Genomic DNA, 21,145 nt, shown 5'->3' on the forward strand with positions numbered 1-21,145 from the left:
CCATACATTTGTTTTGCTTCTTTGAACATTCTAATAAATCTTTATTGTTATTTTCGAAAGATATACCAGTTATCATCAGTTTTGGCTTAAGTGGTTGGGGGATCTTAATCTCATATTGGTCACTTATATTTTTTTCCATTATTGCTTTAATTTTATTTCTTTCCTCATTATTTACACTATTAATTATCATAGTACCATTTTGACGTGGTTTTACGTCAGAGATACTTAGCTCTTTAGGGTTAATTTTATTATTCAAGTCTGGTTTTGTTTTATCACGTGTTTATTTTTTTTTTTGGTTTGACTATAATGGTATGTGCATATGTGTATATGTGCTTTTGCTTTTTTCCACTACCAATGTTTTGATTTCTTTACATAGTTTTTCGCTCTCTCTACCCGACGTGTCAGTTGCTCTTTCATTTATTCCGCTACCTTTTTTACTTTTGTTATATCTTCAACATTATGTTTGTCGGATTTGTCTGTCGGATTTTTGGATTCGCCAATTTTTGTTGAGTTTCCCTTCCATCGATTGTAACAGTTATACCATCTCTCTTTTGTTTATTTTTAGTGTATCTTCAAAGTCACTCTTATATTCTTTTAGGTACATATATATATAATTTTTATTGACGCTCTCCTGAATAAAACGTATGACTACATCAACATTTTGGATGTATGTATGTAACGCACATTTCTCCGTGGGATGTGTTCCAATTATGGTTGCTTTGTACCTGAAAGCTGCCGTTGCTTGCTACTTAGTTTTAACCGATTTTAATAACTTAGTTTAACGTGAGCAATTAAAAATCGCAAAAATTTTGTTCGCCACCGATACGGAGTCTCTGTCTCAAGTTTGTTTCAATGTGAATATATAATATTTGAATTCTGATATCACCAATTTAACTATTTTTTCGCAGAGCGATTCGAAACACGTCCAAGACGTGCAGTTTTTATGCGGATGGCACCATGGTAACAACGTGTGTGTGTAAAATTTCTTGTGTTTGGCAGTATTGTATATGTATGGGCTACTGCTGCTAGCTATTCAACATTTTATTTTTCAATTTAAGCCCAGACTCATATGACTATATTTCAAGTAATAGTTCTCCTTTTAGAGGTGTAATTGAACTTGTATAGATTTCACCTTCCTTCCATATTTTATAAATTTGGCGACAATAATAAAAAATTATGTGTACACGAACATGGCTTCCGTTAATATCAAAATTCCTCAATTTCGCTTGGTTCGCAAGAAGTACGAAACCCATTAGAATATAAATGTCATCTTTTCGAATAGTACTATTACACTGCAACCCTTATTCTGAGTCTTGTGACTTTTGTCAGCTGAATTTTTGGTCATAGCAGCACCTAAATAAGTGAAAATTTGTGCGGAAAGTTCTTTAAAATTGATCATTTTGATTCACTGTGCTTAATTAATTTCTTAAGTGAACAAAAATAAGCAAAATGGCAGATGTTAAGGATTTAATAAATTTGCCCGATGAGAACATCGGTAAGTCAATACTAATTAAAACATTAAATTCAATACATACGTTTTTGCGTTTCAATTATCATATATTGAGCTCCATTTAAAAACAAATTAAATTTTCAGATATGATTGCTGCCACTTCGGTGCTTCAGCAACAAGCAGCTGACATACGTACCAAAACCATTAACTGGGCCTCTTATATGCAGTCACAGATGATTTCACAAGAGGACTATCATGCAATCAGCGCCCTGGACACCTCCAAGGCAGCCTATCTGCAAAGGAATTCCTCACAAGCGGTGAAAACTTTGTTAAATCTGCTCTCCCATGTTTCGAAAGATCAGACAATACAATACATACTCGTAATGATCGATGATATGCTGCAAGAAGAGCGTTCACGTGTCGATTTTTTTCACGACTATGCCAAGCAAAACAAAGAATGTGTTTGGGGGCCTTTCCTTAACTTATTAAATCGTCAAGATGGTTTCATTGTTAATATGTCATCGCGTATTCTAGCAAAACTTGCTTGCTGGGGTCATGAACTCATGCCAAAGTCGGATTTGAACTTCTACTTGCAGTTTTTGAAGGATCAGCTGACCGTGAATGTAAGTTGGGTGTGCATATTTGTATGATGGTGGAGAAGTAATTGGTTCTTTGGTTTATTGATATAGTTATGCATAGGGAGTACATGAATAGTTTTAGATCTATCATTTATAAATACATATTTCGTTTTTATAGCCATTGGTTGCACTAAGCATGTTTTTATGATATATGTATATGTATTTGGCATGAAAATTGAAATGTTTTCTGGAATTAATGTTTTGCCTAAGTCTATTCTGATGAATGCACATATCAGTTAATTGCTTTTATAGAAATCTTTCAATATTATTCAATGTTAATATCTTAATGGCCAAAAATAACTGTATTTACTAAACTTACAAATATACAAACCAAATGTTAGGAAATAAGAGTTCTTTTAGCCCGTAAATATTACATTGAAAAGAGTTAGTACCCGTCGGAAGAGTTTCGTGGCATTCCTAATAATTAATTAACTCATCAATCGGTCTTCGAAGGAAAATTTAGGGGTTATTGTTATAGCAGTACATCAAGCCCTGCCAGTATGGGTAATCGTCGGTCATCATCATCTATCTCGTGTTTCGACGAGTATATGAATAGATAGTTAGAGTCGTCGAGGTACCTTTACATGCTGGATATATGTTGATAATGTCGAGGTCAATTCTGAATAGGTAGACTTTGTCCATATTTAATTTATGTGCATAAGTACATTTAAAGTAATAACGAAAAAAAAACATTACATTTCAGTCAGTAAATTCAACGCTGCAAAATCGCTTTAAGTCGTTTCGGCATTCAAAGTCGTTTCGTTTGAGAAAATTTCATTAGATTCTTCGGTAGTTCTCTCAGTGTCAGTACTATTATCGTCAATAGTTTTCATGTTTTCATCAATAACGAAATCCCACCCGAAATCTACGTTTTCGGTCCAAGTATTATTATCTACTGTTGTAAATTTATCAGAATATGAATTAGATTCCCCATGGGTTTTTGAAAATTCAAATAACGAAGCCAGCGTTGCTAGCGGCAAGTCATCTTCGGCTTCGAATTCAGTTCTCCTATTCTTGTCAAACCGTGCATTTTCGATTTTTATGGTTTCCGTTTGAACCTTTGGCTTCTTTACTATATTAATAAAAATAAATAAATAAATATTTGGCGCGTACACTTCTGTTAGGTGTTTGGCCGAGCTCCTCCTCCTATTTGTGGTGTGCGTCTTAATGTTGTTCCACAAATGGAGGGACCTACAGTTTCAAGCCGACTCCGAACGGCAGATATTTTTATGAGGAGCTTTTTCATGGCAGAAATACACTCGGAGGTTTGCCATTGCCTGCCGAGGGGCGACCGCTATTAGAAAAATGTTTTTATTAATTTTGCTTTCACCGAGATTCGAACCAACGACCTCTCTGTGAATTCCGAATAGTAATCACGCACCAACCCATTCGGTTACGGCGGCCTATATTATTTATATTATATTTAATGATTCTAAGACATTTATATTTTTTTTAGGGGAGCCAGTCTCTAAGCTTACCAAGATATGCTTAACTTGAGAGTTTCAATAATAAATTTCAAAATTTCGTATCACTCCTTGATCTAAAGACTGGGAAACTGGGTAGAAAAAGTATTTTGATATTCTTTAAATGTATATATTGTACCAAAAGTGAGATGCTGCGTCGTCTAGAAATAATACTATTTTTCTGTTTCGCAATTCCATTTTTCGGTCGAATTCCATTAGCCACTGTGTCATCCATGCCCTCTTATTTGATTGCCAATTTTTAGGAAGTTTTTTATATTATATCAACTGACGCAAACGCTCTTGGACGAGTAGCTTGCCCAATAACAAGTGGATTTGTCTTGCATTATACAGTGATTATATTGTACCAAATGTACTGAATTATTTATATTTTATCTGGAAAAATTATGTTTGCAAGATTTGATGAATAAAACTTACATAGTCTCAATTTTCTTTTTGACTCTAAGGTTTGATCTCTCCATCGTGTTCGTACATACTATATTCGCTATAACTGAACACAAATCACTGCACAAACCAAACTAAATGTTCGCTTAAGAAAATACCACACTTTATCCCTTTTTGCATCTTGTATATTGTCCGCCTATGAGGAGTTCACGTCCTCGTTTGATTTGTTATGAAAAGAAATCTTAATGTGTTTTGATAAGAGGTTCGTGTTCGCTCAATAGAAGGTTTTGTGCCAATTTTATGGAAATTGACTGTCCACGCCTGGCCAAAAGAGTGCCCATTTAAGAGAGAGTAATTTGTTTCGAAATTTATATGTCATTAAATGTATAACAAGTGCAAGTTCGAAGCTGCTAGCCAGTTCACTGCTGCTAGCCAAAATTCACAAAATTTGGTGAATGATCTTTGCGTTACTATGCATGTGCGATCGGTTATCCCGAGTTGGGAACCTACAGTGGGTATAAAACATATGTAAGAATGACAGAACAAGTTTTTGTAATAGGGGTTGTTGTCGTTGTTGTTTTTGTAGCAGTATAAACATTCCCCATACATGTTTGGGTAACGTAGAACCCACTGTCGTGGCCGCGACGTCTGAGTGTATTCCTGCCATGAAAAACCCTCTCATTAAAACCATCTGCCATTCGAAGACGCTCCATTTGTAGAACAAATAAGATGTACATCTAAAATAAACAATTTCAAATTTGAAATGCCATACATTACAAAGAGCAACCATACGATCTTTTTTTGTTTTGTTTTTTTTTTGAGGAGATTTAAATCAAAATGTCAGAAAAGGTGCGATCACACCAATTGTATGTGGGGCACTCTCCCACTAATACTACAACAATCCTCCCACCTCGGCCAATTCTACCCTGTGACCACAAAAGTATAACATATGGGTAGAGCCGCGTTTATAACCGAAGACACAACAGGTACCTGCGTCCAGGTTCGTCTCCTGCAGGCATATGAAGGCTACACGCCGTCGATTGTCCCAATTACTCCCACTGTACTTATAGGTGGTTCTAAAGTAGAGGAGACATCGGAAAAGTTGCAGAAGTGTTATATTCACCTACTACCGTCTTGCAGCTTTTAAAATTATGAACAGTTGAAATTTCAACTAAGCTTTCAATACGCGGTTATAAAGCGTATTTCAAAAGACACGCTTAAAAAATGTTAATATATTTTAAAATAACACATGAAAAAAATTGGATTCTTTCCGGTTGCTCTATTTTTATTCAAAATATTGCTCTTAACGATTATATGTGAAAAATGACATCATTTAAATGTCCAATGTCATACGAGGATTAAAATTTATAAGTCCTCGCCCCCACATTATCGCATTGAGTTCAGCAATCTCGATCTGAATGTTGTTGTTGTAGCAGAATACTTTGCCTGTCAGTGTAATATAAATCACCGGTCGTCTTCGTTTAGCTCATCTAACGAAACCTTGTTTGCTTATTCACATAGACTTTTATTATTATTTATAGTTTGCTCAAGCGCCGATTATGTGACGCATACTGCCAAAGTTAATAGTTTCTTATTTCTTTAGTTACGTTTCGTCTCAATTGAGTCCTGCGCCGCCAGGATCCTCTTGGGCTACCCTGCGTCTATACCCTTGTAGGTGCCACTCAAAAACCATGGTTGATATTTCTTGGGCCGATTTTCTGAGGGTTTCCATGCCCACTTCCTCTTACGAATTTCGATGTCAATTGTAACTTTATAGTACCTTCTGTGCAATTCAGCGTTCGCTATCTAGTTTTCTGGCCACCAAACGCGTACTATTGTGCGGAGGCACCGATTTACAAACGTTTCAGTTTAAACACAATCTCCAGTTACATATGTTGGCCAAGATTCACAACCATACAATAAGACCGTAGGTTTCACCCCTGCAGACACCTGCTTGAGCCTGAGCCGTCACCTAGGCACGTCAGAAGACACCTCTTAGACTACGCTGACGAAATCCAGGACAAAACTGATCGCAACCTACTGGACCGGACAGTATTTAGACAGTCAATAAACGACATCCACCGGGAGACCGTCACCACCTTCATGAACTTCCGTCCTGTGAATGCCGTAATCGGAGTCCAACCTACTGCAGACGAAGAGCTCCAGCTTCCCCGTGAGACTCGTGTAACACTGGCACAACTACGTTCTGGATACTGTAGCAGGTTAAACTCCTACATATCCAGATTCGACCCCGACATACCAAACATATGTCCGGCATGTGAAGGTACCCCGCACGACACTAACCACCTCTTCACATGCACCCTCAAACCGACGCATCTAACACCCCTCTCCCTCTGGACCCAACCTGTCGAAACAGCATGTTTCCTGGGCCTACCCCTAGATGAGCTAGACGAAGACGACCGGTGATATGCCTACACTGACAGGGCTACCAATGCTGTTAAAACAACAACAACAACAACCAATACATATCCCACAACAGTCGGTTCTACGTTACCGGAACGACCCGGATTTATATCCAGCCAAGGACTGTCACTTCAGCAGCATTCCTCATATATATATGGGGAATTTTTATGCTGCTACAACACACACACCGATTTGGATATTCCCATGGCGGCTGGTTCTACGTTACCGGAATGACTCCAGTTTTTCCCGACCTAGGGCTGGCGCCCCAGGAAATTAGCCCTCTCTGGTGTACCGTATCCGACCCCCAATCAATCGCCACAGGAGCAATCTTCAGATAAGCCTAATATTTAAATTTTCAAACGTGTATGCATTTTGCTTAATTGTGCTAGTTTACCAGTCTCTAATAAAGTCCTAACATTCCAGGTTCCATTTCGTGTCCTTAGTTTCGTGCCAAATGTTGTTGTCGTAGTTTTCAAATTGTTTCGTACCATTTCTTTTAGTTTCAGTAACAGGTGAGTTTCAGAGGTTCTGCCTTCAGACCAGCCGCCGTCTTTGACAACGCTTTGAGAGAGGTAAAGAGATTTGAATGTCATCCGCTTGCTTGTAGTCAGACGGTATTTTTAGCCGCCAAATATTGGACAGACGCTTAGCGCAGGCGCAGTACCCGCCATATCTAACGGGCATTCCCCTATCCATCACCTAGGGAGGCGACAGTAAAGTGACTCTGTGACGGAAAGAGAATCAAAAAAATTACTTTTCAGGTAGTAAACTTCCCTATTTCAATTTGCTTTGAGATTTCTTAGCACAACTTCTCTATCAAGGTTAAGTGTGTTTATCAAAGTATGCGGCACACAAGCAAAGTTCTGTTATCCACTCCGGGGTAGTAAAGTTAACAAAATACCTCTTTCGAATCGTGACTCTTTCTTTCTCGGTTTACAATAACTCTTTATTTACTTTACCAACTTGAATATCAGCAAAAGAGTCACAGCTAAATATTATTCAATAAGAAATGGTTGAAAATTTTATCAAAACAGTAATTAAAAAGTTCAGTTTTACCTATGCTTTTTGTTTCAAATATGCAATTCTAACTTGAGATATGTATTATTGTATATTTTTTCTAATGTACACATTCCTTATGTTGTGCTGCTGAGCAGTGTAATCAAAAGTCTAAATTTTTCTCTTTTGTCTTTATTTACCTATGCATGCTTAAGCATGAAAATTAACTTAACCTTTTTTGTATTTCATAAAAAAAAAACAATAATTTTTAATACTCGTAACAAAAACTGTGTATGATATATGTATATACTTATGCAGTTGCTGAAAATTCGAAACACATCTACATGTAAATATATCCAAGTATTTACATATACAGGGTGGCTGATGAATTTTGCTACATTAAGAAACTCAAATAACTTTTTTTTTAGTGTATGGAATTCATTTTTTTTTTTCAAGTTGAAGGTCATTAAATTTTATTAAATGTAGCTTAACTAGTTTTAAAAATAATTGAATTTAAATGCCCCCCAGCTCGTTGACACAAGTGCGGCATCTTAGTAAAAAGTTGTTCATTGCTGCTTTGAGAGTTGCGACAGGAATAGCCGCAATTGTTACCCGAATGGATTGTTTTAGTTCATCCAAATTTGTTGGCTTTGTTTTATAAACTTCTTGTTTACATAAACCCCACAAGAAAAAGTCAGGTGCAGTAAAGTCAGGCAACCTGGGGGGCCAACGAAATTCGAAGTTTCTTGAAATCAGTTTATTGGGAAATTTTCGTCGCAACTCTGTCATAACAGTCTGGGCTATGTGAGACGTTGCCCCATCTTGTTGAAACCTCACAGAGTTGAAAGGAATTCTCTTTCGGCGTAGTTCTGGATAGAAAAATTCTTTCAGCATCTTCAAATAACGGTCTCCAGTAACCGTAACGGTGTGATCATTTTCTTCAAAAAAATAAGGCCCGACAATACAGCGTGAAGAAACCGCACACCACACTGTCACGCGAAGCGGATGCAATTCCGTCTCGTGGAGTATCTGTGGGTTAGAAGTACTCCATATTCGACAATGTTGTTTGTTCACATTGCCGTTTAAATCGAAATGGGCCTCATCAGACATGAAAAGGCAGTTTAACATGTTTTGGTCTTCTTCCAACATTTGCAGGATCTTCTGGCAAAATTCCAAGCGAATCGGCAAGTCTGCTGCATTCAGTTTGTTAACCATTTGAATTTTGTAGGGAAATAAGTCTAAATCTTTGTGCATTATTGTTTGCAAAGACTGTCGGCTGACACCAAGTTGAGCAGATAAGCTTCTTGTTGAAACCCTTGGATTGCTTTGTATAGCTGCAGCTACAGCAGCGATCGTTTCCTCCGTCCGAACTGGTGGGTTTCGATGATAAGGCCTTCTTGCGACTGTTCCTTGCTCAGCAAAATTATTCACCAGTCTCATTATGGTCCATCTGCTCGGGGGATCGCCGCCAAACATCCGCCTGTACTCTCTCTGTACCAAAACTACGGACTCCAGTGCGTGATAGCGGCGGACTATCCAAATTCTTGTTTGCGTGTCCCAGTTATCCATTTTAATAAATTTTAAAGATCAATCTGCAAATTAAAACAAAAATGGAACAGATAACTTAAAAAGAAAAAAAGTTATTCAATTTTTTTTTGGTAGCGGCTTTCATCAGCCACCCTGTATATAATAGCTAATCGATTTGTGATACTGTATTCTTACGAATTTGTTACGCTTTTATTCAAATAAAATCCCTTACAATAATTCTTATGAGTTCGATCACTGGATTGCTAAATAAAAGTCACAAATTAATGGCAACACAGCTTGCTGACTTGAGTGAATCACTTTATTACTTTTCATTTACTCGCTTACACATTTAACTTACGACTGAATACCATATGCGCATGCAGCTCTGCTTATATGCATGTGCTTCATAACCAAGCTTCATAATGAAATATAGGGTTATTCAATAGGTGCGCTTCAACTTTTTTCCGATAGGGAGGGCGAACGACGCAATATTTTTTATTTTTCGCTTGTCATTTGTAAACTTCATTAGTATACATTTCATCATGGAACGCTACACACTTGAGCAACGATTGCAAATCGTGCAAATTTTTTATGAAAATAATCGTTCTGTTGCTGCTACTTTAAGAGCATTACGGCCATTTTACGGTCCATTTAACAAGCCGTCCCGTTTTGGGGTTATGTGAAGTCATTGGTCTACAGTAACAAGCCGGCGACGATTTGTGAGCTCAGAGCCAATATTGAACGCGAAATTGCTGGAATTTCGGCCGATTTATGCAAAAGAGTGGTCGAAAATTGGGCTCAACGATTGGACTTCGTAAAACGTGCACGCGGTGGTCATGCAAAAGAAATCGAATTTCATACTTAAATGTATATGTTCAAACTCGATAATAAAAAAAAATTAGTTAAAAAAGTCAAACCGTTTGTGTTTTATTCAAAAAAGTTCAAAAGTTGAAGCGCTCTTTCTGAATACCCCTATATATACCTTGGTTTATTTGAAAAATTCAAGCCATTCCGTAGATCTTAGTGACAGTTTCTGGCTCTATCTCATGAATGGCTCGCTCGGCACTGTTTGGGCTACGCAATATTTAGTTTGGAAATAAGTTTGCAATATTTCTCAACATTGTTCAAGCGAAAAGCGATTCATTTTATGGAGATATGATACTAACTTAATGCCAAGATTTCTAGTGGGAAAGAGTTCTCACTGTCACAAGACATGATAAAAAAACAAAACACTGCATGTAGCATCCAGTATATTTATTAGATGCTGAAATGTTTGCGCTATTCTGCTTTAATTTGATAACAATAAAAATAATTTGATTTGGAAACAATAGTGGACAAATCCGAAAAAAATCCCGAAATGAAATCTGAGTTAAGTTAGACTTCGTATCAAAAGTTGCAAGCGCTACGGCTTTCAGCGCTTTATTCAGCTATAAGATTTTTCAACTGAATAAAACGCTGAACGTTTGCAAAGCTTGGTATATAGTTCTAGCTTCAATGTTAAAAAACCAAAAAAAAAAAAAAACGTTCGTAGGCATTAGCGCAAAAACAAAAATTGTTCGGAAATCCAGAAGAAGCTTATGATTTTATACTGAAATAGCTAAATACGGGCACACTATGTCATGTCATGGAACTGGGATCATCACACAAATTGCGAGTCATATGCACTATTATATTCAATGCAATAATAACATGCCAGTTATATGGTTTGTTCCACAGGATAACCGTAGATAACCAAAAATATCGTGACATCACGAGAATAGTCTTCATGCAGTCCTCCAGGATTCAGAAACTATTCGAAAGGACGTCTGTAAAAAAACCTTATATTAAGCAGTGATTAAAAATAAGTGGTTTGCAACAAATAGGCCTCATTTAATTGTATGAATTGTAAGAAGGTGTTAACTTTTTGATTTATCAAAATGTAAGAACGAAAAATACTACATTTCTTGTTCATATATTAATATCGGCTATTTTGCTTGTTGTTATTAGGAATTTATAAGTATACACGGTCCGGCACTCGAAGTGTAATCAACTTCAGGCCGTTCGTACATCAGCTGTCTGTTAGTTGGAGCGCGGAAGTATTTTGCCGAGAGTAAACGCGAAAAAGAAAATCACAACCAGTGATTGTTCGTACTCATTACAATGATACTGATTATCAAAAGACTGTAACGTCACGTGAAATGGTTCCAAAAGTGAAGAAGTGACTTGAACGAAATCCCCAACGAAGTGCCAATCAAATGGCGAAAGAACTGAAAATATCTAACCGTAGCATCCGCCGCATACTGAAAAATGATCTCAAAGTCAAGCCCTACAAGACCCAAAAGGCGCATGATCTCACACCAAGTCAGACTTGAGAGAGCGAAGTAGTTGCTTCGCTTTTGTGCTTTCTGACGACAAAATTTTTCAAATTGAGCAATCCGTAAACTCCCAAAACGATAGGGTTAACGGTTTGGACCGCTGTAATCGCAGATGGGCGCTCTCCAATCGTTTTCATCGAGCCTGACATCAAAGTCAATGCGAAATACTATCGGGAAAGTATTTTGAAGGTTGCTTTGAACCGTGGGCAGACAAACCTTTCGGTGGCAGACCATGGACGTTTCAACAGGACTCGACACAGTCTCACAAAGCCCGAAGTAACCAAGAATGACTAAAAAACAACGTTCCGAACTTCATAAACGTCCACACAATTACTCTCAAACTCACCAGACGCGAATCCGATGGATTATTCCCTTTGGGCCATTTTGACGTGTAGAGTAAAAACAACAAAATTGAGTTTAAATGCCTGATTGCTCTTCATAATTCTTTAACGCCAACCCTATTGAAAATGTTTGTGCAATGGTTACATCGAAAGGAAAACAAAAATTAACGGTTAAACAGTTATCAAGGCAAATTCGGCTGATTACCTCCAAAAATTGCTCAAAGTATGACTTGAAGATATGAATACAATACCTGTATATTGAATATAGGTATAAGTTTTGCGCATAATAAATATTGTAAGCAGTTTATTATAATCGAATTGGTCAAATGGTTTCTAAGTTATGGCGTTCACGTTTCAACTAGACAGACTAGAACAGACATATGAACAAATATTATAATATAACAATCCAATTATTGAGGTCGCAATATTTTTTTAATATTATATATATATACAAAAAAAAAACGTAGTGTTTTAAAATTAACTAACCCGAACAATCCATAAGCATAAATATACTTATATACATGGGTTATGCAAATAATTTGCATGTTTATTTGGGATATAAATATGAATGTATATCATTGGAAACATTTGTGATTTTTGCAAGATAACTAATTATGGATTATGTCTTCATGAAAAATATCTTCATTTACTAACAATATTCTTGTCGAGTGCTACCATGAAGAAACAAAATCGTAAAAATAAACGACAAATTACTAAAGATCATTTAAACATTGTCGAAGATCATTCAAAATTAGCACTATTTCAGAATTCGCATCACTAATACATACCCTGAGCTTAGCCTTGAGACTTTGAAATGGTCTTTTCTATAGCACACTTTCAACTATCCACGACTACACTGCTGTCATGGAGATCACTTCGTTGTTAATAACATTTTGTTTTAAATAAGTAATATCAAACAAAATTTTTAATTTAACTTTTTTTCAAACTACATACAAATGTGTACCGAATACACTTTTACGTCATATTTACCGTCATTGATACTTCCAAACTACAAATGACTAATTATCTTCAAATACCAAAAAAAATCGGCCCTGTCCTACGCTTTGCTCAACAACTAGGCCAAGGTGTACATAAAAGAGAAGGCCACGATGGCTAAGCGGGTGCAGACAATTGTGGTTCATCAACATGGACATGGTAAAGACCAGCAATCGTCCAAGAACAGCAGTCAATATAGCCCGAATATGGCGCAACAACAGCAATCCCAGCAACAAATGGCAAGCGAGAGGTATCGTGAGATGACAGTAGATCAACAAAATGTGCTTGCCGAAAACAGGGTTCCTATTCCGGTAGAGTGAATTCTCTCTTTTAATCTTTTTGTCGCAAAATAAAAACAGCATTTCCTACCTTATATTTATATTAGCAATTTATCAAGTGTCGTGATAATTGGTAGGGAGCATACATACCCGAAGAGAGTGCCCCTGTTAAAAGGAAAGGTTGCCCGTTTTTTCTAGCGAGCTTGAATATCACTTTCTTTCCTAAAACGAAAATATATAGAATTGTTAAATATTAAATATAAATTTGTTTGTCACATATCTAACGCTAGCTACTTGTAATCAAATCATTACTTAGCCTTTGTATTTTTGTATAACACTAAATTCTATGTAATATTAGAAATAAGTATTAAGAAAATTCCAAAAAATCTCGCTCACCCTTTATTTGATTATACAATACAATTGATTCTATGCTAACAATACTAACCTTTACTTTCCGGAAAATTTAAATATAGGTAGCTAAAGAAAAAATCACATACGTACATACATGCATATGAAGTTATTTAAAAGTCGAAATCAATTGTTCTTAGAGACTAAAAAGCTAAACTAGACTCAAAACTATGACTATACTAAAAATACAATGAATTCAACAATATAGCAAACTCTACGAAATTGAAAATTCAAGCTTAATAGATTTCGAAATCTGATTACGTCCGCGAAATGAACTATTGGAGCATTCCGACCATAAATCGTATTGAGACCTTTAACATATGTACATTAAAACGAAGAATTCTAGAAGTGGTAAGAAAATTAATTTGTATTAAGTTGTAAAGAAGATCAAACATTAATCAAGAGAAAGAATTGTCTTACTTTCAAAAGATTTTAGGTTAATTAAGAAGACTGGAATGGTAGGAAGCAATTAAGTGCAAATTCAAAAAGCGCATCTTGTATTCGTTTAATCTGTCTATAGCAAATGTATGATTGGGTCTCCAGATAAATGTTGCGTATTCCTACTTGGAATATTGAATTGAATTTGGAGCTATTTCGTCTAACGAAAACTCAAAACTAATTTAGAAATAATGAAGTTAAAGTGACTATTAATAGGAAGCGACAAATGGTAATCAAATAGAACACCTTAATATTTTATCGAAGAACCCTCTTAGAAATTGTGTATGAATTTGTAACGGTGTAATTAATTTAGAAAATGTAAAATGATTGCATTTATTAGTATTTAACAAAATTATTAAATTTATTAATATTTCGCAAAACAAAAATAATTTATTGACATCTTGTAGACCGGATGCATTATCAGACTTGTTAATAACGAAAATATTTTGAAGTCCCCCACATAGCGTAAAAATTTAGAAAAAGAAAACAAAGTACTTATATCATTAATAAAAATAACGAAAACTAAGATGCTACCTTGGGAAATACCCGAAGTGGCTACGGAGGGTTTAGAGGGAACCTCTTTCGAAACCACTTTTATATAAAGTAATCAATCATTTTAGAGAAAAAAAAATGCATAGAACGAATTACGATATCACCTACGGTATACGTACTTGTACATATGTACATACCTATATATGTACACGTATGTAAACACATAAATATTATGTACCGAGTTTCGCGTCTTTTCTAAATTAAGTTCAAAACATGAATTATCTCTATTTTTAATTTATCGAAGATGTACATATATGTAGTTAAAAAGTATTTGCATAATCCTGGCAACGTTAAAATTGGGTCCTGTCTAGTATACTTCGAAAACGCACTGCCATACTAAACTGTTTTTGCAATATTTTTAATTCACTATACATACCTATACCTGATGTGGACATTTGTAAGTTTTAATGTTGTCTAGAGTATAATTCACTTTTTTATGTGGTGATCAGCGTTATTTAGCACTCTTGGTATAATGCGCCCAGAAAATTTAGATTTAGATTTTTGCTAATGTGTATGTAGTCCTTTAGAAATACTTTTTTCAGTAAACTCAGACCAACACTATTCAAAACTAATTTAACTATTTTATTGCTATTGATTATCGTCATTTCATAAATATTTGTTATTTTCTTAATATCAACATAAATCTTAATCTAGGCCAATGAGTATATTCAATCGGTCGCCCGCTGTCTTCAAATGATGCTTCGTATTGACGAATATCGTTTTGCTTTTGTGTCGGTGGACGGCATTAGCACACTGATTAGTATTCTTTCGTCTCGTGTTAATTTCCAGGTAAGCTTTTAATACAATCACACAGCAATATAAATTAAATACGATTCTTTCAATTTAAGGTGCAATACCAATTAGTGTTTTGTTTATGGGTGCTTACTTTCAATCCACTTTTGGCCACCAAAATGAATAAGTTCAGTGTTATACCAATTTTGGCAGATATCCTGAATGATTGCGCCAAGGAAAAGGTATACTTAGATTTATATTCAAAAGCATAACTAACGTCGCTTTTATATTATCCTGTTTTAGGTCACTCGCATAATTTTGGCCGTTTTTCGTAATCTAATTGAGAAACCTACTGATCCGCAAGTAGCGAAGGAGCATTGCATTGCAATGGTTCAGTGCAAAGTTCTGAAACAGTTGTCCATTTTGGAGCAACGTCGCTTCGATGATGAGGATATCTCCGCCGATGTTGAATTCCTCACCGAGAAACTGCAGAACTCTGTACAAGATTTGAGTTCCTTCGACGAATATGCGACTGAGTTACGAAGCGCTCGCCTTGAATGGTCACCAGTGCATAAGTCGGCTAAATTCTGGCGTGAAAATGCTCATCGTTTGAACGAGAAAAATTACGAACTATTGCGTATTCTTGTACATTTGTTGGAGACCTCAAAAGATCACATTATACTCTCAGTGGCTTGTTTTGACATTGGGGAATATGTGCGTCATTATCCAAGAGGCAAACAGTAAGTTTAAGCTCTGCAAGGCATCCGTCAAATGCTAAATAATTGTTCGAAATAATTTTTTGCTAAAGCGTTTTGGAGCAGTTGGGTGGTAAACAAATTGTAATGCAGCTTCTGGCTCACGACGATCCAAATGTGCGTTATGAAGCTCTCCTAGCGGTACAAAAATTGATGGTACACAATTGGTAAGATTGCTAAATGAATTTCATTTCCTAAATTTTTCATTTTGAGTCATTCATTAATTTCAAAGAAATCACATTAGAGCGCATTAACAATCAAATTAATTCAACAATGAAACATTCAAGTCCATTTAATAATTGTATCTGTAAAATTAAGTTTGTTAGTCTTTCCAACCATTGAAAAAAATATAAATTCTCTTAGGGAATACTTGGGCAAACACCTGGAAAAGGAAAGTGAAAATCAACCTCAAAAAGGAGGTTCAGCGCCAATCAGTGGTAAAGCCTAAGTAACTTAAAAAATATGCGTTCGCTTGTCAAAAACAATCGGCTATAATGTACGCCGACTAGGTGTCGATGAAATAAATGTTGATTGTACTAAAATTCTCCTAAAATAATAAATACCATAATAATTTATAGTTACTTTGAATAAATATAGCTCCATCTTAAAAAACTGAAGTATAACAGCAGCAGCAGAAGTGTACATGAAAATTCTGGCAGTTCAATCCAAAAAATTGTATTTTATATTTAATTGTTTCATCATTCCATTTTATTTTGCGTACTATTATTTAAAAATTATTATTGTTGTTGTTGAAATATTTTGATCGCTATGTTTGTTTTTATTATTATTCTACAAAGTTTGTGCATCATTTTAAAAAAATTGAGTCAGTATTTTTGGGATGTATACTGCTGAAATATTATGCAAATATAGTTAATCGAAGAAATTCAATGAATATTTTAATGAATGTATTATATAATAAATATAGACAAATGAAGATTTAAAGTATAAAAATGCAACGTTTTCTTAATGACACAGGGTAAGTACTTATCTTAAACGAAGATTGGGTAATGCATTTTTTTATTATTAGATCATAAACATTTGTGTTTTTCATGGGCTCAACTTTTCAAAGTAGCCAACAAGAGACATTGTAGAATCACTAGTTTTCAGAATAAAAATATCCGTCAGGCATGTAGTTGTCAGAGCTGTAAAGGAGTGAAATCACAAATTATGTTTTATTAAAATTTCACTTTGCTGCCGTAGCCGAAGGGTTTGTGCGCCTCTATCAGTCGTAAGCGAGAGTTTTATGCAGAGATGACTGGATGCGAAACTCTTTTTCTCGTGAGAGCGCTGAAAAATGTGCATTTTTTATAAGATTCGTCAGTGATGCCACACCGGAAGAAACTTTCAATGGGTATTTTTTAAACAAAAATTGGGAGGTTTGAGCTTCCACACGGCCATTGAGGTTAGTATATAGTGCGCGGTTGTCCAGTAGCCTTATATCACTCGTAAACACCTACATATACTAAAAACAAGCGCAATCCGTATGAAATATGTACATAAATAAGCAAAAAATTTAAAATTTGTAATAGTGGAATATAGTGAACAGAGTGGTTCCAACTCTCATTCTGGCTATCTTTATACAATCGTCCCTTATAAAGTTTATATTATAATTAGGCCTCTTTATTTGCGGGTTGTGTGACCGAAGAAATAAATTTGAAGTTCTCCATTTTTCTAATACCTCCTCTTCTTGGGATTTATAACAGTAATTTGTTATTATGCTGCTATAGCAAGGGGGCTTCTACACTTGATTGTAGCTGGAATGCTTCTTTGGCTTTAAGATCGGCTTGTTCGTTTCCTTTAATTCCTACGTGGCCTGGAATCCAAATAATTTTGATTATTTTTGATTACTTTTGATTCAGCTGGTAAATAACTGCTTGTTCTACAGCTGCAAGTTCTGCATTAAAGATTCCTGCATGTGGCGGTAATAGAGCTTGTCTCAGAGTTTTAAAGGAGTCACGTGAAGTTTCTTCTATTAAAGCGTAAGTTGAGGTGTCATTATGGTTGGATCCGTCAGTGAGCAATACAAGTTCTGGGTTAAATTCATTTTTTGTACTTCCATAGGCAGTTTTGAAGATTTCAGCATTTGTGTTTTTTTTTTTTTTTTTTGAATTGACAGAGTATCGTATCCGTATGAAACTTAACATTAGATGGGACCCAATTTTTTGGTGCTTGTGCCGGTATAGGTGTCTTTATATTGTTAATATAGCGTGTTATGTTTTCCAAAGCGCTTGCCTTTCTGCCGGTTACCATTCATTTATTCCCGGATTGTTGTTCCCACATGTAAGGGTGTAAGGGGTGATCTCGAAGTGTCATGGCTTAGCTGTGAGACTAGCTGACCTCCTATGTAGTAGCCAATTGATATCATGATACCGCGCCTCAAGTCTGAGGGCATCAACCGGTGTTGCCATGAGCAGTCCTGCTGCTGTTCGAAAACATCTATACATTGCCGTGTTAATTTTGTTTTTGTTTTTTTCGGATGTCCATCAGTATATCGTAACTCCGTGTTGAATTATTCCTTCCGATATAGTTCGACATATTGAAATGGCAACATCTATACGTGGTCCTTTTTTTCTGGTGCAGAAGATTCTTAGTAGGTTATTAACCTTCCCCAATTTTTCGCAAATTGTGTTGACATGCTCATTCCAAGTGCTTTTCTGGAAAAGGTGTTCAGGGTTTTAGTCGAATTTCCTGGTTGCTTAATTTTAGCAAGGTCATGTTCCATTTTTGTTCTTTGCAGATGTGCATAGCATCCGCCTTATTCATGGGTACCACTGCTCCTGTTGCTTTTGCCCACTGTTGTACTTTGGTGTTGACTTTATTCAAAGTGCTGTTTATTTGTTCTGTTGTGCCTGGGGATACCACATAAATGTTCTCAGCATATACACCAATAAAGTCCACGTCATTTATGTTTCTACTACTTTTAAAAAAGGTGTTACAGTATACTGCAAATAATATGACTGACAGCGGTGATCATTATGCTAGGCCATGGTCTAGGGTACGAATTTTCGAAAGAAGCCCATCCACGATGCGACATAAAAGAATGGACAGTTTTTAATACTTATGCAGGCACGCCCCATCTGGTAAGTTCTTTTAATACAACAAATGAAATTACCCTATCAAGTGCTTTTTCTATATCTTCTGATAACATTATGTTTGTGTGCTTTAATGTTGGCTTTAGTTTTTACCGCTTAAGTACGACATAATGTACACATGCCCCACAAAGTCTGCGTTCACCCGAAAAGCCTTCTTAAATTTATTAAAAACAAAATAGAATAATATGATTAAATTGAAATCTTTACAATTTGTTTATTCACTACATTCCCAGCTTTTAAGGGCAAAAAAAAACAAGGTTCCTCACTTCACTTTTTAGATAACGGGAAAATAATTTCAGCAGCATGTAAATGTGGCACCAAAAAGTCTGCGTTCAGCCTGTTTATTTTAATGATACCGTTAATTTTAAGATATTTTTCTTTGTTTATATTAATTTTTGATTGAGCATTACTTCGACTGAATGGTAACAAAGCTTGATGAACATTTTATTTATAACTGGAGATAATTAAAGAACATGGAAGGAAAGGGAAAAGAAATAAGCGTTTCTGAGAGGAAAATAATTATAAAAATGTGGAAAGACGGAAAAAGTTTCCGAAATATTGGAAAATCTATTGGGCGAACGTATTCCTCTATTCAGCGAGTTGTAACAAATTTTCGGCAAACTGGAATTTTTACATCTAAGCCCAAATTATCGACCCGGGAAGAGCGTTCTATAATCAACTTGGCAAAGGTTAACCCCCGGATTACATCTCCAAAATTAGTTGAAAACATAAATCAAACATTTAAAGAAAGTATTTGCGCTGAAACTGCCAGAAATGTTCTACGTCAAGCTGGATATCAGGTAGAGTCGCCCAAAGGAAGCCTTTCATTTCTCTTGTGAACAGACGTAAACGCATTCAGATTGCTAATGAGTACATAAATAAGCCTCCCGAGTTCTGGAAAAAAGTAATATATTAAGACGAAAGTAAATTTTGTATATTCGGAATAAAAGGCCGTCAAATTGTTTGGCGAAAACCTGGAACTGCTCTTGAAAAGCAAAATCTTGTTGGCACGGTTAAGCACGGAGGTGACGGGGTTATGGTTTGGGGCTGCATGGTGGCAAATGGGGTGGGTCAGTTAGAATTTATTGATTCGACGATGGATAAATGGGGATACTTGAACATACTAAAACGGAAATTAAAGCAAAGTGCAGAAAATCTCGGCTTATCAAGAACATTTTGGTTTCAACGACCCGAAGCACACAGCCGATATCGTTAAGCTTTGGCTCATGTACAACGCCACAAAACAGCTTAACACACCGCCACAGTCCCCAGATCTTAACCCCATCGAGCATCTGTGGGATCTATTGGGAAAAAGAATTCGTCAGCAAGTGATTACTAGTAAAGAGGTTTTGCGGAGTGTCATGCAGGCAGAATGGAGGAGGATAACAGCAGAGGAAACAGAGAAACTAGTAAGTTCAATGCCAAATAGGCTGAGTGAAGTCCTGAAGCAACGTGGATATACAACTAAATATTAGATTTAATTTTTGTATATAGCAGACTTCATGGTCGCTTTATTTACTTGTTACAGCCATTATTCACCGTTATCTAAAAACTTATGTGAGGAATATTGAAATTTATTTTTGTTTTTGAAACTTAAACATATAAATATATACAAATTTATAAAAATTATAAAATCAGGTTGTGTGTTCCATTCACTAAAAAGTTATTGTATGGTGAACGCAGACTTTGTGGGGCATGTGTATGTACTCCATGATGTGGCAAGAAAGCATGTTGCTCTGGTAGAAAATGAGATTTGCAGTTTTCTCTAATTTCACGTGCCGAAATTGTATCAAATACCTTGGCCCAGACTAAGATAAGCGATATATGTCGGTACCGTTCCACCAGGTTAGCACTTTTATTTGGTTTGGATATCGGTGCTAGGATTGCCAACTTCCAGTAATGCGGAAAAGTTCCAGTTTCAACGATTCTGGTGTATAATAGACATATCCGGATCTTTAAGGAGATATGTGACTGTTGGATCATGGAATATGTTATTTTATCAATAGCTGGCGTTGTACCTTTTGAATTTCTTATAGCTATATTGAGGTCTTCAATTGTTATTTTATTAAACGTATAGTGTGGATTGTGTACTCCACCGGGAAGGGAGTCAATCTTATAGCTTTGTTTGGCCCTTATAATTAGCGTATCAAAAGATTTGTCAGAGCCAATTGAACTCCATGTGTCGGCTAATTTATCAGCTATCGTTTGTGAGTGAGTTAAGCATTGGATTTCTTAAAATATAGTGGGGAAGCTTATGTATTGAGGCGATTTGATTTTGTACCATATTGTCTTTGTGTTC

General features: G+C 35.9%; 1 protein-coding gene across 2 annotated transcripts; it reads left to right on the forward strand.

The window, feature by feature from the left end:
• Positions 1–1,307: 1,307 nt before the first annotated feature.
• On the forward strand, positions 1,308–16,710 carry LOC129247294 (V-type proton ATPase subunit H). Of its 2 annotated transcripts, XM_054886359.1 has the most exons (8): positions 1,308–1,495; positions 1,595–2,073; positions 12,675–12,902; positions 14,922–15,056; positions 15,116–15,241; positions 15,303–15,739; positions 15,808–15,921; positions 16,118–16,710. In XM_054886359.1, exons 1-8 carry the CDS (start codon positions 1,450–1,452, stop codon positions 16,200–16,202), a joined length of 1,650 nt encoding a protein of 549 aa, XP_054742334.1. In that variant the 5' UTR covers positions 1,308–1,449; the 3' UTR covers positions 16,203–16,710. The 2 variants fall into 2 exon arrangements, with proteins under 2 accessions (XP_054742334.1, XP_054742335.1); XM_054886360.1 differs by lacking the exon at positions 12,675–12,902 and having other exon boundaries at positions 1,309–1,495.
• Positions 16,711–21,145: the final 4,435 nt, after the last annotated feature.

The sequence above is a fragment of the Anastrepha obliqua genome, chromosome 5 (assembly GCF_027943255.1).
Source record: "Anastrepha obliqua isolate idAnaObli1 chromosome 5, idAnaObli1_1.0, whole genome shotgun sequence".
Lineage (NCBI taxonomy): Eukaryota > Metazoa > Arthropoda > Insecta > Diptera > Tephritidae > Anastrepha > Anastrepha obliqua.